Here is a 17833-nt window from a genome sequence, read left to right on the forward strand (position 1 = left end):
CAGCACCAGGTTCCGGCGAGAGCAAGCGAATCGCTGCCGCTTTCCATCCGAACGGGTCTCCAGTCCTGTAACTGGTTGCGTGTCCCCGCTGCTGCCGTTCGGTACACTCTGGAGTAGCTGCCCACGAAGACGGCCGCCCCAGGGACTGCGCGAGGCGCACGACGCCTTCCTCCCACCGTCTCCTCCCGGCGCCCTTGCACGGAGGGCGCCGGTTCACACTAGCCCCGGCATCTGCGCGCGAAGAAAGGGCACCGAGGCGGCGGCAGGGAAGGCGGCCAGAGGGTAGGCAAGCGCGCCCGAGAAACCAAGCAGCGGAGGCGGCGGCGCGGGTGCAGGCGGCGCCAGCGGGAAGGGCAGCGCGGGCCCCGCGGCGGCCGGGGGACTCTCGTGGTAGAGCACGGGCACGCGGACCAGGCGCTGCGCGCCGGGCGGGGACAGGCTGGCCGCCTCCAGCTCCGCCGCCAGCTGCCGCTTCCACTTGTTGCGGCGGTTCTGAAACCAGATCTTGACCTGCGTCTCCGTGAGCTGCAGCGAGGCGGCGAGGCCTGCGCGCTCCGCGCTGCTCAGGTAGCGCTTCAGATCGAAAGTGGACTCCAGCTGGAAGACCTGGCTGCGCGAGAAGACCGTGCGCGTCTTCTTCCTGCGGCCGCCGCGCGCCTCCCCTGTCGCAGCTGCCGCCACCGCCGGAGCCTCCGCCAAATCCGCCGCCTCCTCCCCGCCGGCAGCCGGGCCCTGCGTCGTCACCTCCCGCGGAACGGCTCCCGGCCCGGGGCACCGCGGCCAGGAGCTCTCTGCGCGGCCCAGCTCCTCGCCGGTCTCTGGAGAGTCCCGGTCGCTTGCTGCAGGGGAGAAACGGGCATAGTGGCAGGTTCTAAGGGTCTGCCCTAAGAGGAGTCACTGAGACTGGCTTCCTCACACCTTCAAATCCTCCCCACTCGCAATGCTACTAGTTGGGAAATATTCCACACGTAGGGGCTGGGGAAAGTCCACCAGTGCGGAGGGTAGGGGTGGGGGCAGGAAAATAGCAGAGGCTGAAGGTGAAGCTGGGCTGTGGCAAACGCGTGGCGGCACACACCCAGAGGAGAACACACACACACACACAGAGAGAGAGAGAGAGAGAGAGAGAGAGAGAGAGAGAGAGAGAGAGAGAGAGAGAGAGAGAGAGAGAGAGAGAGAGAACAAAACAAAAGAACGCTAACCCAAAAGACAAACTGACATCTGAGACTGCCCCGGCTCAGCTGTACCTCTGCCGCCCCTAATCTCACAAAAGGCTGACAGAGACCCAGGACAAAAGAAACGATGTCCTTCAAGTTATGTACACACAGAGACTGACATACAGCCTAGCAGCCAGGGGCCAAGACCTCCCCATCACACACGTGGAGTAGACACCAGGGAAACAACTCTAAGGAGACACGAATGCACATTCCCCAAAGAAACTCCACCGGGTGGCATTGGCACAACCCTGACCCAGACACCCTCAGAGGCAGACCCTCTGCAGCAGCAAAATGTGCTCCAGGAGACCACAGAGGAAGGCTGTTCAACGGCATCCCTACCCTGCCCTAAGCATTTCCTACACTTGCTTGGGGTCTTGCCCACAGAGGACCTCTGGGCTCATGCTCCAAGTCCCAAGCTCAGGGCTGACAAGGGATGTCACCAGGTTAAGTAAGTTTCCCGTGGGCTCCTGGTTCTCCTCTTGACATCCAGGCCCATGAAACCAATTCAGGCCGGCCAGTTTCTCCGCCTGACTAATGGATCAGAGGTCAAGGCGGATTTTGGCCCAGCAAGGTGGGCTTGTGTGTATAGCTAAACTGCCTGGTTTTCTTGAGAGCATCCCAACTGTGCCCCTGCCCTGCCTCCAAGTCCTGTGCCCTCAGTGCCCACACAAAGTCACCTAGCAGGATAGTATGTAGGTAGCCAGACCATTGTTGGGGAGGTCCCACAAAGACACACCAAACCCCTTCACTTACAATGGCTAATCTGACCCACCCACTCACCTGACTCACCAGGAACAGAGAACTCTAACCCGCATGGCACAAAATAAGAAAGAGGCACCCCTGTGGAGGGTGACCACCAGAATACAAGTGAGCGCGGCCCAACAAGAAGGGAGAATATGATGCCCCCTGCAAGAGCCTTGTCACAGGACTTCAGGATACTACTGGCCCCATTTAAGTTTATGTAAAGATACAGGTATCCCAAACCTGGGCTGGGGGACCTGTCGTACTCTATACCAGGAAGGGGGTGGGTAGCTAACGGAAAAGAATGGCCCCAGGCCACCTTCTACCCCAAAGCTTACTCTCAGAATGCTCCCAGAGCTTTGGTGGATAATCTTTAGTTACATAGAAGTCTGTGTGTTTAGGGGCAGGCTGGCCAAAGGGGCTGAGGTGAGTTCTAGTCTCAAGGGTTGCTCTCTAAAGAGCAGGTCCTAAGAGGGGTGAGAGCAGGACCCTCTGGAGACCGGCAGTCAGAGTCAGGATGTCCAGGCCAGAGGGGTAAGTGGGTTCTGGGACTGAGAAGCCCCCCCAACCCCCATTCTCTGAGCCCTCTGCAGGAAACAAAGGCCAAGGAGGGGGAGGGGCAAGAAAAGAAGAGAGGGGTGGGATAGACCCTTCAGAGTGGGCTCCTACCAACCTCAGCCTCTGGGCCCGAAAAGACCCAAAGGAAGGCCCAGACCCAGCCCAGGCTCTTACTGTAGCAGGGAGAGTAAACGATACTTTGGGGGCCACAACTGCTATAGAAGAAAGCCTCCCATCCAATCTCCATAGCTGTAGCCTCACAGCTCAGCCCCCCCTTTATTTTAGTACCTTACCCCCACGGTCTCCTATCCTCTACCACCCTTTTTTCCTCTTTCTTCTCTTCTCTTTCATCTTCGAGGTTTCCCTCAACACTCTCCCTTTCACTCTCTCTTCTTTCCGAGGCCTATTTCCTCTCTCCTGTCCGAAATTTTGTGTTCTTGGGCCTAACCCGCGCCTTAGAAGCTTCCCGATTGCAGAGCCATCCCCCGTCTCCAAACAATTGCCCACGCTGGCGTTCCAAGAGTGTCTCATACCACCCAGACCCCGATACACAGGAAGATTAGGGACACACTAAGCCCGAAGTCACCTAAAGAATGCGCAGGGAGGGAGCAGAGCCCTGCCCATTGCCCACCCCTTCCCCGCACCCTCACTCACTGTCAGGACTCAGACCACCTCCGTAGCCGCCGTGCGCTCGTGGGTACCACCGCGTCGCGCCTCCGCAGCCGAGCGCGAAGGGCGGCCCGGGTCCGGGAGGCGGCCGGGGCCCTAGGCCCAGCGCCCGGGCCCTCGCCTCCCCGCCCGGCCCGCCGCCCGCGCGCTGCTGTCGCCGCCGCTGTATCCGTCGTCGTCGCGCTTGCTCCGGATCCTCGTTCTCAGGGTCGTCGTCCTCATCCTCCTCCTCTTCCTCGCGGACGCCATCGCCCTGGGCTGCGCGCCCCGCGCCCTTGGCCTCGGCTGCCAGCAGGTTCTCTATGAGGAAGGAGGAGGCGCGAGCCGGTGTAGCGCGCCCGGGCTCGGTCAGCTCATCCGGCATCGCGGTCGCGGGCCCGTCGGGTAAGGCTGAGATCTTGGGGGGTTTGGGGGGGTGTCCCTGGTTGCCCCGGGCTCAGCCTCTCTTCCCCGCCCCGCTGGGGTTGTGGCGAGCGGTCGCCTAGCGCACGCGCGGCCCAGCCCTGGAGAACCGCTGCCCGGAGTGAGGGCGTCGGGCTCCACGAGGCAGGCGTCAGCTTCTGCGTCGCGCTAGGCTGGGCGGGAGCGGGTGCCCGCGGACTACGGTTCCCGCAGCAGCCTCGCTGGCCTTTCTCGGAGCCGTTCAGGTCGCCGCCCCGGCCGGCCTCACGGGGTGGGATGGGGGGCGGGGCCGGGGGCGGGGCGGCGCGAGCTCCGTAGGCTCAGCCCGAAGGACCCGCTGCAGCCCAGAGAGAAGCCGTGGCCGGAGACGCCGCCCGGCCGGATTCTACGCGCAGGCGGCGGCGTGGCCCAGGACAGGCGACCCAGTGGTCGCACGGGGACGACCCCGCTAGACGCGTTCCGGCGCCCCAACCCCCTGCATCCGCGCCAGGGAGTGGGTGAGGGCGGGGCCTCGGCTGGGAGGCTGACCATTGGCTACAGGGTCGCTGTGAGGCCCAGGCTGGCCAATCGCATCCGAGGAGAGCCTTGCTCACCCGCCGGGAGCGTGTGGGAACCCGCAGAACGCGCGGTTTGTGCGTGAGTCCGTGTGGCTGTGTATTTGCGCGCTTGTAAGAACTACTACTGCCCACTGGGCCACGGTCTTTTTTTTTTTTTTTTTTTTTTTTTTGAGACCTCGCGTGTAATTTAAAAGGGGATTCTGCCAAAACAAGTTTGCAGAAATGCAGCATGTTTTAACACTTACGAGTAACGAAATACGCCCTTGGTGCCATCGTGGTGCTGCGGTATGCTCTCATTTTCCAGGTTCAGTTTCGGTGTGTAAAGAGACTCAAGCCCGAAGGTGCCCTATGGGATCAGGCTGGGTAGGAACAGATTACATCCGCTCTGGCACCTCCATGGCCCTCTTTCAGGCTGGTGAGAACTTCGAGCCGAGCCACTGTGCAGGATTGCAGGTCTTGAGGGACAATTCCTCTTTCTGCCTCTGTATTTTTGCCCTGAACAAAGTGAATTATATTCCTCCGCTTCAGGAGCAAGGCCGCAAAAGGTAACCCAGACTTCGCTGAGGCCTATGGAGCTGTGACCCATTTTGACAAGAACAGGGGACATCCTAGTCACCGAGGGGAGCGCTTCACTTGATGCGGGTTATCACAGAAAGGCTCCTCCAGCTGCTCAGTATAGGTCAGTACAGGTCACGGACAGTGCTCGAAGTGTGTCCCACTTTCTGGGAAGGCCCGATTTGCTTAATCTTCCCAACAATCGAAATAGAGGAACCATCGCCCTATACTTCAAAGGGGAAAACTAATATGAAAAGAGAGCCCTTCCTCTCCCTCCCAAGATAAGTGATTCTCACATGATTAGGAGGATGGATGAGCAGCCAGGCTATGGACCCTTTGGGGGTCTGCGCCCTGGCTGGAAACCTGGATAGGACGTGGGCTTTGTGCAAGCTAGGACTTGATTTCAGAGACCGATTGGGCAAGGCAAGAAGAATCCCTGGCAAGCAGCCACATTTCATACATGAGGGCTCTGAGTCAAAGTTGGGTGTCTCCAGGAAACGGTTTACTGTCCCAAGTGTTACTACTTCTTTGGTGTCCCAGATCAGACAGACTCAGGGACCCGGGTAGAGGGGCAGACGGAGAAATTAGCACTGAAATTCGTTTGTAGGAATCAGGCATAACCTCTGTGAGCTGGCCAGTGGAGGTTGGTTTTGTTATTTCTTTGTTTGTTTTTGTTTTGATACGGTTTTGGTTTTTCAAGTCAGGGTTTCTGTGTTAGCCCTGGCTGTCCTAGAACTCACTCTGTAGACCAGGCTGACCTGGAATCCAGAGATTCTCTTGCCTCTGCCTCCTTAGTGCTGGGATTAAAGGTATGTGCCACCACTGCAGGGCTCTGGGTTTTTTTTTTTTGTTTTTTGTTTTTGTTTTTTTTAGGGAGGAAGAAACTGAGACCAGAAGGGAGCACTCCTAAAAATACTGGTGGGGAGAACCCTCCAACTTCTGCAAGTTCCAGGCTCACCGGAGAGTCCTACCTTTCTTCCTATAAAACCGAAAGAAAGCCTGTTGGAGGCTCCAGCCCCTTGCTGGTAAGCTGTCACTAAATTCTACTATGAGCAGAGACTTGTTTGGTCTTACCCAGCATTCTCTCTGGAGCCACACATGCGTCAGCACTGGACCTGCAAGGGATGGTGGTCAGGAGTGGGGAAAGGGCACCCACCTCCCCTGGCACTGGCTTAGGAGCACTAGAAGGGAGGATGACACCCACACTACCTGGCACCTGGATCCTATGACTACAAGTTGGCCTAGTGGGTGCTCACCCAAGTCCTGGGGCCCACAATCTCAGCCTACGTGGAGGAGAGCAGAGAGTCCTTGCTACCTGAGGTTTAGCTCTGATGCCGCCTAGCGCATAGGCCAGAAAGGTGAGTTTGTCCCAATTCAAGGCCAATTTGGCTGAGGAAGTAAGACTTCCAAGCACTAACCTGAGCAGCAACTTCCAGTCAGAGCCCTGTGTCCCTGGTTCCCTTTATATCCCTTCCCCGCAGAGTTCTCCGGCTGGAGGACGGTCCCCTCCTCAAGCCATCCCCATCCATGTGCAGACTGTGGCTTCTCCCACTTTGCCCTGCCGCCTTGATTCTGTCTCACCTCTCATGTGTGCTTGCCAGACCTTAGCAGAGCCTGCTGGGCCTGGAGACTGTCCATCACAGATGTCCCTAAATCTGAGCCACTGGGTCTGTGGAGCAACTCTGAGAGCAGAGTGGCCAGCTGCAGGGCCACCTAAAATCCTTTTCACCAGCAAACCTGGAAAAATTTTACAATATGCCCATTTAAAAAATTTACTGTATTTTTGCTCCCTTAATCTCTTGCCCGACCCTATTCCTTCCCATACTACTTCCTACACAACCCAGGCGCCTGCCTACTCTTGGGTTTTGATTGACAAAAAGCAACACTTCGTGTACACTCTCTGAGTTTCTTATTTTCAAAGGCAATCCCCACTATGTGTTTGTGAGGAGACTGAATCCAGGACCCCCCCCCCCCAGATGTCAAAACCTGTGGGTGTCCAATTAGCCCAGGCTAGCCTCTGTTCTAGATAATGTTCCCACCTCCACCTTCCCAGTGCTGGCACTTAAAGCTTGCATGACCACGTTCAGTTACTTCCACATACTGTAGCATTTGCACCCACATCCTACTGTGTGCTTCAAATGTCTTTAGATGGCTGATAGCCCTTCTAGGATGTGGATGTTGTGGGATGGCTGTTTTGCAGCATTTAGGGGGTCATGACCAAAGGATCTGTGCCCGACATGGAATAGATGCAAGTTTTCCTTTGAATTTTCATTTTTCTGATGCTAAGAATAAAATCCATTTGAAAATAGTTTTGGCCTTTGGCTGGTTGAATCTGAGGACGGGGAATCTGTATGTAAAGAGAGCCGCTGATCACAAAGACAGGCCAGTAGATGCAACAATGTGGTGTTTGCCAATCCTGTTTTTTAGGATGTTGTGTGTGCCTGGCACGCCTCTACCACCAAGCCACAAGCACAGCCTTTTTAGTTTTATTTCTTTATGGGCTGGAGGGTACCAGGGTGCTAGGGAGTCAAAAACAGAGCCCGGGGAGCTGTACCTTGTCCTGCTGTGCTATCTGTATCCACTGTGTACCAACTCACCATCCCCATACCCAAAGTTCTGTCACTGTGACCACATGACATGTTTCCCAAGCTAAATAATAAACAGTTCTCCAGAGCACCCAGGATCCAATGGCTCACGTGTGGCGTGTCTTCAATCCGTGAGGTGTGAGATGCTGTTATACAGTCCCCTCCCTCCAGGCAGGGTGACCTCAGGGTGACAGGCTCGGAACTGCATCCATTGCTCTGCGGAGGGGGAGCAGTCACAGGTTCCAAGAGAATTCAGTGGGACTCAACCCTACCCTTCTGCAGAGGCAGTTGGACAGAGGCGCTTGAAGAAGGTGAGAGTCAGGAAAAGCTGTAGGGGCCCCTGCAGTGGATGTACCTCCTGAGGGACTTGGGGTGTCTCTCCTCCTCTGTGATTATAGAAGCTGGGGCGGGCGACAACACAGGCACTTCCAAGTCACTGCAGACAGCTGTGCTCTTTCCTCACCTCTTTCCAGCACAGGGTTCGCCCACCACCCCCCTCCCCATACTCCCCACCCCTGCGCTGTCTGAGACAAATGTTCTCTGACCCCTGCGAAAGTGAAGACCCAGGGCTGAATGAGTTAGGGAGCTAGAGTAAGGTCCTGGAAAGACTGCTGCCAAGAATGAGAGAGGCCAGCGGGACGTCTGCAGGGCTGGATAAACAATAGGGCTCTTTATTTGAAAAGCAATGGGGAGCCATTGAAGGTTCTTAAACTGGAGACTGTTAGAACTGGGAGAAAGCTGGCCCACGGCTAACACACACCTTTGATCCAAGCACTTGAGAAGCAAAGGCAGGTGGATCTCTGAGTTGGAGGCCAGCCTGGTCTACAGTGCTGGATAGCCAGGGCTACACAGAGAAACTCTGGAAAAACTATCCAACCAAACAGTTAGTTTGGTTGGAAGAGTAATCTGAAGTCCTTCAGCACTAAAGGCAGTGCTGCCCACTGTCTCTAGGACTTCCAGCAAAGGACTGTGGCCCTTCCTAGGCTGCGGGCACTTAGCAGGCCTAGCTAGCCTTCTCTTAGATACACCTGGCTTTCTAGCCATGTCTTCTCTCTTCTACCCTCTTGGCTCACAGTGGTCAGCAGCCGTTCTCCAGGATCTTGTTAACAGCCATACAACCTTGTCCACATCACAGCCAGCAGGAAAGTCTCATCCTCAGAGTTGGCAGATTTGAACCAGGACCCTGGTGATCTGTGTCTTCACTGGTCACATCAGCATCTTCCACTGTAAAAAGGACATAAGACACCCACTGTTTACTGAATTGGATTGTGGACAAACATTTGTTGTGTATTATAAAAAAAAAAAAAAAATCTCTCCCTCTTTCAAGAGATGCAATGTTGGGAGAAAGAGTTTGTTTGTTTGTTGCTTTTGAGACCGAGTCTCACATAATCCAGGCTGGCCCCAAACTCACTATGTAGCTAAGGGTGACCTTGAATTGCTTGACATCCCTGCCCCTCACTGACCTCTGCACTGGGATTATAATGGGGGGGGGGTGCACTATGGTGCTAGATCGAACTTGCTTCTGGTGAGGCAGGCAGGTCCCCTACCAACAAACCCCATGACTGCATTTAAGAGTCTAATTACTTCTGATCCTGTGAAAGTCTCCCTTTAAAACTAAAAAGAGGAAGGGTAGGCTGTTCTCTGCACTTAGGGACTAGGAGGCTGGAAGAGAAAGGAAGGGGAGGGAATAAGGAGGGGAGGGAGAAGAGGGAGGGGGGAGGATAAAAGAGTGGAAGCTGGGATCTAGAGGCTGAGATGGGCCAGGACCAAGAGCTGAAGAGCCACATGGGGAGGGAGCTTGGAAAAACCCAGCCCTGGGGTCCTCAACTGCTCTGCAGCATTAACAGCTGGGTGGGTTTTGTCCTCTACAGGATTCTAGGGCCCTCAAGCTGAGTTATACCAGGGGCAGCCTGTCAGCTCCATGGTTCTGTTCTTCTTCTTTGGCCCCTCCATGTTTGTGTCTGCTTGAGCCCCTCCTAAGACTGCAGAAAAACGATTCTGGATTCTGCCCTGCCCGGTCTCCAGGAACAAAGTATTGCCGTATCTGATCTAAGGAAGATCTGATCATAGCACAGAGGACAGTACCTGCCCTCTGAGTGGGGACTCTGGACAGGACAAAGCCATGGCTGAAAGAAACCAAGCAGCACCGAGACTCATCTTAGTCCACAAGGCTTCAGGGCCTTGTGTCAGAGGAGTAGATCCCGTGCTCACCCTGTGTAGGCTTGTGACTGTCCCTTAAGGCAGGAGAACATCTGAATGTTTCAGACTTACAAAAGTGGACTGAATACCATCTTCCTCAGCATAGGCGCTCCTGGCTGTTCCACTGGCCCATCCATTTCACCCTCCAGCCAACTGCTCCTTTTGTGATCCCCCCTTCTGGAGTAGCAGGCCCCACCATGGCAATCTCCTGTTAGAGTCTGGAGGAGGGGCGGTTGCTTTGGTGGTTTTCCTGGAGACAGGATGCTATCATGAAGAGCTAGAAATGCATGAATTTGGTTCCAGCTCTGCCCGCTGACCAAGAGAGACTGCAAATATGTCTTCCACTCTCTGCAGGTGGTCATTAAGCTCACAGTACTTGTGGCTGAGGTGGCTTCAGGAGTGTGGAGCAAAAAGAGAGAAGGGGGCAAGAAGAAATCATCTGAGATGGATGATAGACAGCCAGACAGACAGATGCTTAGCAGGGGGCCTCCTTTCTCCTGGAACTGGCCTAGCCCTGCCTGCCTAGTCCAGCTCTCTGGATCCCCATCTTCCCCCAGCTGTGGTCACTTTAACACTGGCGGGATGTCTGGTTTTAATGTGAGGAGCACCTTGAAATAGGAGCAGGTTTGGTTTCCACAACGGAGCACAGATTTCTGCTGGAGTTATCCAAATCCCTGGAGATCATTAGACAGCTCTGGTTGCTCCTGACCCTGATTGGAAGTGACTTGAGGTTGGGGAAGGAGGTTGAAACAAAGGGCTGGATGCATGAGAACTTTTCCTAAGGACTCAGACAGAGTCTTCTGGAAAGCAAAGCAGGTGACTGAGCAGCCGGAGAACCTGAAGGTGTTAAGGACTCCATCCTCCACCTTGGAGAGGATACTTGTGGCATCTGAGCAGGGTAAGCTTGGCAAGGGATTGCGCCATCTTGGGAAAACCTGAAGACTTAGCTGTCATCCCTTTTGATGGCCAGGGTGGTGAGAGACTGGTCTGGAACAAGCTCCTTCCCTCAATTTCTAAGAGTTCAGCAGCTTCTGGTGAATACTCAGATCCCACTAAGCCATGGGAGAGATTCAATGATGGCTCAGTCATGTAACGTCTGTTCATGCATATGCATCTATCCATCCATGCACCCATCCATCCATCCATCCATTCATGCATGCATCCATCTATCCATGCATCATCATTCGTCCATCTTCTCTCAAGCATGGGGTTAGCACCTCATAAAGTAGCTTGAAAGAGTAGGTTCCTATCCCTTTTTCCACCAAGTGAGGTCACTGAAAGGTAGCATTTTAGAGGCAGAGGGCCACTATCCTCTGCCTCTGAACCTTCCAGCACCTCAGCCTTTAGCTCCAGGACTTCAGAGCTGTGGACATAAATCTTGATTCCTTAGGAAGCACCCAGCCTGAAGTGCCTTTCATTCAAAATGCAGCCACCAAAGGAGGACATGGTGGCATGTCCTTTACTCCTTTAGTGTTGTGACAAAATACCTGGCTGAAGCAAGGGAAGGGAGTCCCAGTTCGTTTCGGCTATGGTCTTTAGAGACTTCAGCTCATGATCAGCTGCCCCCACTGGTTTAAGCTGCAGTAAGAGAGACCATTTCACAGAAGAACATGGTGAAACAGGTGGAGCACAGAGCTCAGTTCATGGCAACCAATCAGAAAGCAAAGACAGAGACAGAAACCTGCTGAAGCAAGACAGCCCTAGTTACTTCCTCCTCCAAGTAGGCTCCACTACGAAGCCTCCCCCACCATTCAGAAGCATCATTCACAAATAGTGCATAGTTCAGAGGCCCCACAATCCAGGTTCTCCACAATGTCTGGGATCCAGGAACCCCAGGTAGAGCCATAATATCTGAACCTACCAGCTGAGACCCAAGAGTCAAATAAAACCATAGCCCAGTCCCTGAGGCTGAGGTAAATGTGCTTGCATCATGACTCACTTGGAAGCTGATTAGAGCCCCTTGAAAAGGATTTTGGAACCTGGAAGGTTCAGGAAGGTAGGATTCCCTTAGTGGCGAGGCGAGTACCAATTATCAAAAGTGCTCCATTAAGTCCGAGGCCAGCCCTTCTGAACAGCCCACACCTGAGGCGCAATGGACTGTGGGGAGTTGTGCTCCCAGACGTCATAGCAAGCTTGGTGACATGCTCCCAGGGTCCCATAAGAAGATCACCTCTGCACAGAGTCACGCCTCTCCTCCACAACGGGCCCAGACCTGCACTGACCAGTGAACGTCCCTCCCACCAGGGTAGAGGTCTTCAGGGAGAGTGTGACAAATGGTGGGTGTCTGCCCAGGGCGGGTCACTGTGCGTGGTGACTGATGCAGTTTTGTTTTATATCCCCACTTATTCTCAGCACCTCACGAAGCATAAGTAGACCTGGTTGGAGGAAGGGATGGACTCTCTTGTTTGCCAACAAAGGAAAATAAGATGGGGGACAGACTGTGAGATGGAGCCTCGCTCTCAGCACTGAGACAGAGATGGGGAAGATAGCAGTGTTAATAACTCTTGAATAAACGTGTCCGCAAAGAGCCTCCAAATCACCCAGCATTGCCCTCTTAGGACCAGAGGAAGATGCACTAAGTTCAGAAACAGCTTCTTGGATCAGAACCTTCCAAACACGAACCACTGGATAGATGTCTATTCACGAGTCAGCCTTCTCTGGACCCCCAGCCCCCAACACACACACTTCTACATGTTAGAGAGAAGCCTTCTTCAAAATCGGATTTGTTTTTTCCTAGAAACTTTGAGAAGCCAAAGCAGAAACCAGAGCCCTCGGGTGCCACCTGCAGGAGGCTTGTGGAACTGACCCGACAACTGCTTACAACTTACAGAACTAAACATTTCCTCGAATCCCACCTTCCTTCCCAGACATGTAGCACCATACACAAGGCATCTTAAAGAGTCTCTTAGGTTGGTTGGGAATCTTCCTTGGTGTGGAGTTAAAGTGAGAGATTTGGAAACTCCCCATTCCCACAGCACTTATTGGACTAGGTGCTGGAATATGGAACCTAAGGCATGCATTAGTAGCCCAGGTGGGCAGAGGGACTGGTCAGTGAAGAGAGACTGAAAGCTTCCTGTCTGGACCTTCCACCACACCCCAGGCAGAGGCTTCATCTTCCTCTTGCAGACTGCAAATTCAGGCCACACCACTTGTGCTGTGTTGCTTGCTATCAACTGTTACCTCTCTGGACTTGGCAAGACTCCAGCAGTCTGCATGTTAAGTTAACCACACATCATGTCTAAGTACAGAGAAATGATTGTCCTTTGTAGAAGTGTGGGGAGTGGAAAGACACCACACACACACACACATACACACACACACACACACACACACACACATCTCTTTGCAGCTGATGCATGACACTCCTGTTCAGGAAAAAGATGGAGAATTTCCAGTTCCTAAGGTGTCCCTTTACAGTCCAACAAGATGTTCTTATCACCATTTAGGGCTGTTTTAAAGTAACGGCAGCCAGAGGTGGGCTTCAGGAAGTTTGACTCACCCGCTTTCTTGCTCTGCAATTGGGAAAAGGTGCCAGCAGGGGGCAGTCTCCATCCTCTAGTTCAGTGGTTCCCGATCTTCCTAATGCTGCAGCCCTGTAATACAGTTCCTCTTGTTGTAGTGATCCCCAACCAGAAAACTATTTCATTGCTATTCATTTCATTTTTTGTTTGTTTTTTGAGACTGGATTTCTCTGTGCAATAGACCTGTCTCTACTGGAATTTGCTTTTTAGACCAGATTAGCCTCAACTCACCTGCCTCCTGAGTGCTGGGATTCAAGGCGTGAGCCGCCACTGCTAGATCAGTCTATGTTCTTAAGGCAGGAAACCAACAACAAAATTGGAGAACTGACTGGTCTTGCCAGAAGCAGATTGCTGGATCCCAGAGTCCCAGCGTGGGGACCTCATACTGAGCACAGTGACAGCTGACCAGGCATGGGTGATGGACGTGGTCTTTGCCCTCCATGGTCTCTGTGCAGATAGGGCACGCTAGGTCACCAGAGAGACCCTTGGAGGGACACAGGGGCAGATCGGAAGATCAAGTCCTAAACGAAAAAGGTTCACGCAGATTTTAACATCGGGTGCCTGGACTGAATTAAACTTTCGGTATAATTCCAGGTCAGGAGATTTGATCAGGATTCTGAGCCTTGGGCATCATTTTTGGTCAAGTCTGAGTCACTGAGCAGAGGAGATCATTGTGCCTAGGGTAGAGAGAGCTTACTTGACCTCCTTTTGGAGGGGAGGGAAGAGGTTCCTTCAGGAAGTCTATGGGAATGGCCTTCTCATTGTCAAATCTCAGTCCAAAGAGGGGATCTGAATGCCTTGCCTAATAAGCTCTGGCCTCTGTCCAAACTACAGTTTCCTTAACAAACACAACAAAGCCAACCTTCTGAGGGTGACAGCCAGCAGCCAGGTCCTGACAGGGTCTCAGATGGTTCATATTCACATGTATACTTCTGCTGTGGCAGCTCAGGTCCCTGTAACCAGAGGCCACACTGCCATGGTGGACTCCATAGAGATGTTTCTTAATGAGAGAGCCCCATCCTCTCTCAATCCTAGAGGGGGCTATCAAAAGAAGCTGGACCCTCCTCTGCAGGAGAGAGTGTTGCCCCTGCACTGAGACAAAGAACTAAGGTACCAGGCTGATCCTGGGACAAGTGGGTTCCCCAGCTCTACTGATGCCTAAAAATAAGGGATCCTTGCCCTGTTCAGCTAGAGAAAGGTGAGCTCAGGCAGGCAGATGGAGAAGAAAGGATAAAGGATGATGCCTCTCAGAAACACCCAGCATCCTGCCCCCAATCCCTTCACTTCCTACAATGTGACAGATATGCAGTGTCACTTGGCCCAGGCATTTGGGACCTTGGAACTGCTTTCCAAAGCAAGCAGCCTGACTGGTGGGAGGGAACCAGGACCCCAACAGACAATAGACACAAAGCTGTTAGGAGAGTTTGTTTTGTTGTTGTCTTCCTGGGGCTGCAAGCGGGCATACCCAGGGTCCCTGCATAGACAGAGCCCTATTAACACCATTTTTATTAAGGCAGAAACAGAGGCTCCTGGCATTCAGAGGGCTCAAGGTTGCCGGACACACAGAACTCTGGTGCTGAGAAGAGGGGTGGGGGGCGAGGCCAGAACACCTCATAACTGCTTTTTTCTCTACTGGACTCCTTTAGGACAGCAAACACTCCCCAGAACTGGGTCCAGGCACCGAACTGAACCAGATGAAGGAGAGCTCCCGGGCCAGCAGAAGCTAATGAGGGAGCAAGGAGGTGCGGCCTCAGATAGCCCTGGCTCCTGCGTGGGGACAGAGGGCTCTGATTTTGGGGCCACCACAGGCAACTCTGCAACAGACCTGCATGGTCTTCAGACATCTGATTTTCTTTTGCAGGTTTCTCTGAGTTTTTGGTAGGTGGAGGACACCTGGGTTGTTCCTCAACTCATTCCAGTCAGCCTGCCTGTGCCTCCCCTCCCAGAACAAGGGAGACTTGGGAAGTGTCTCTTTCTCTTCCCTGCCGGTTAGCTTCAGTTGCCAGTGACACCTGGGCCATTAGCAAATTTCCAGAGTCCTGTGGACAAATCCCTGAGGATCTACCTCAAGCCACCTCACCAGGATAGAAATTAGGGTTTGTTGGTTAGAAACGTCCCACCTTGCCCTGCAGGTCAGTCTCCAGAGAGTAGATAATGCCCCTACCTTGTATTAACTCCCAGGTGTTTAGAAAGAAGCCTTGTTGGGCTGTGAGATACAACCCCAGCCAACCACCGAGGACTCCTTCTGCAATTGGTCCACACTGGAGTCAAGGATCCAGGCAAATTTGGTTAGGGATTCCTTTTAGAGGATTACCTCTTAACTGCCCCTCCCCCAAGTCCCAGTGGGTGGCACCGACCACACTCCTCCCACTGCAGGGTCTGTAAAGTCTGTGCTCAGGGTCTGGACAGAGAAGTGAGTCTCTTGGTTTTAAAATAAGAGGACCAAGTCTCAGCTCCCTGCTTCAGGGGGCAGGTCTGAGATGTGCCCAACACATACTTCGTGTGGCCCATTGCAAAAGCCAATGCGGCCTTTGTCAACAAAAAACGAAAGTAAAACAAAACAAAATATCCAAAAAAAAAAAAAAAAAAAAAAAGGAGGAAGAATGGGCAGAGACAAAAGCAGAAGGCAATGTGGGCTTGGAGGGTCGGCCTCTGAGGGTCTCACCTCTGAACATTAGGGCTCCGGCCTGAGCTGGGGTTGTACTGTGTCTGTTCAGGTGGGAACCACTTGCAGTCTATGTAACCTGATGGCTCCTTCCCACAACCTGCAGAGGGCTCCCAGCAAGCATACAGGGGGTGGGATGGGGTGGATGACACAGAGGTGCCTCTGTTCTGGGATATCCTGGGCTAACGTTTGACTACCTCAGGTCAGCCCTTGCTGTGGAATCCTGTGTTCCCATTCTTGGTAATAAGCCCCCTTCAGAGCTGAAGAAACAGGTACATCTCCCCACACGCACACACGGATACATGCATGGACCCATATCCTCAGACATATGCACATATGCATCAGAACACACACTCACAGAGAGAGAACCCTGCCCGCTCCTGTCCATTTCTGCATTTACCTGGGGATCACTTTACCAGAAGGGACCCTCAGTTTGTAAGGAGGTTGTACCTCACATGGCCCAGAGCCTCAGTTTCCATAACTGGATAGAAATTGATGGCCAAGACCATGGCTTTCTTTCAGTTGGTCAGGAACAAGATAAACCAGTCCTGAGAGACAAGGCCCTGAGTCCTCTGAGCAAGGCTGGATAGGTGTGTTTCCCCAGGTGCCATTCTATATGTGACTCCATTGCAGCTGTAAGACAGTTTGGGTCATGCAGCTGCTGAAAGGGCCTATGGGTTTATGCTGGTTCCAGAAAACATGTGGGCAGGTCTTTGATGGCAGTTGTCTGCTCTAAGTGGTTTAGTTCTAGAGTCACCTCAGCCCAGGCTCCTGGCCTGACCCGGCTCCTTGGGCTCCCCTGCTAGTTATGATGTGACCCATGGCCACCTCAGTCCTGTCTGTTGAGTGTGAGCCAGGGGACCTGACCTGGGCCCTGGAGCAGCTGGGGCCACATGCTTCTCTACCTCACAAACCATGTGTCTGTTTCAAGGGATGGAGGGTCCCGGGGACCTGTGTCTGGGTGGGCTTGCTACTCTTTTCCCGCTCTGCATCTGGAGGTGTTGCTGCAGAGAAGCTGTAGAGAACCGAGTTCTCCCAACACCTGGCGTAGTAGCAGACCAGCCTCCATTGGTGGAAGAGGAAACGGGCCCAGAGAGGTTAGGGAACCTATGTGAGGCTGGACAGCTACAAGAAGAGGTGAAATTTGAATTTAAGACATCGAGAACCCTGGGTCACCCTGCCCAGTGCTCACAGACTTGTGCGCGCACTCATAGGCATATGACCAGTGATTAAAACGTGGAGGGTTTTAGAGAAACGCCCGCCTCTGAAGATGAGAACACAAATCCATTTTCCTCATACTTTGATTGATTTCTCTTCAAGAGCTCTTGCATTATGGAAGGCTTGGCTCCGAAGGTCAGCTGGTTTAAATAGAAATAAGTCCGGGAAAAACACGTCAACACCACCCCAAGTTCAATGCCCCGGAAAAGCGCATCTCGGGCTGCCAGTCACTTGAGGAACGGTGAGGACAGTATTCTAGCAGGCTTGGCAAAGCTGCAGGATGTCACTCATAGACCAGGACCATCCCCCATAGACCATCCCCTGGGCTGTCCCTCTGGACCACCCCCTAAAGACCATCCCCCATAGACCATCCCCTGGGCTGTCCCTCTGGACCACCCCCTAAAGACCATCCTCCATAAACAATCCCTAGGACTATCCCTATGGACCAACCCCCATAGACTACTCCCTGGGCTGTTCCTCTGTGCCATCCCCCACAGACCATCCCCTGGGCTATCCCTCTGGACCCACCCCCTGAAGACCATCCCCCATAGACCATCCCCTGGGCTATCCCTCTAGACCCACCCCCCTGAAGACCATCCCCCATAGACCATCCCCTGGGCTATCCCTCTGGACCCACCCCCCTGAAGACCATCCCCCATAGACAATCCCCTAGACTGTCCCTCTGGACCATCTTCCATAGACAATCCCCTGGGCTGCTCCTCTGGACCACCCCCCTGAAGACCACTCCCCATAGGTCATCCCCTGCTCTATCCCTCTAGACACTCTTGAATAGACCATTCCCTGAGCTGTTTTCTCTGGATAATCTTTCACGGACTGTCCCCTGGGTCTCAGCTCTGGGAAAGAGCTGGTCCCTAGGTACTGGCTTTCCATCCTGAAGGGAATTTAAATATCACAGGGGAGTTTCTGAAGGTATCACTTCCCAGAGTTT

At 53.5% G+C, this 17833-nt stretch overlaps 1 protein-coding gene across 1 annotated transcript; it reads right to left on the bottom strand.

The window, feature by feature from the left end:
- Positions 1-213: 213 nt before the first annotated feature.
- HMX1 (H6 family homeobox 1) lies at positions 214-3546 on the bottom strand (the record flags this gene model as incomplete). The annotated part of the gene is made up of 2 exons (XM_080927465.1): positions 214-839; positions 3168-3546. The coding sequence occupies 2 exons, from the start codon at positions 3544-3546 to the stop codon at positions 214-216; spliced, it is 1005 nt and encodes a 334-aa protein (XP_080783591.1).
- Positions 3547-17833: the final 14287 nt, after the last annotated feature.

The sequence above is a fragment of the Micromys minutus genome, assembly GCF_963924665.1.
Source record: "Micromys minutus genome assembly, chromosome: 1".
Classification (NCBI taxonomy): domain Eukaryota; kingdom Metazoa; phylum Chordata; class Mammalia; order Rodentia; family Muridae; genus Micromys; species Micromys minutus.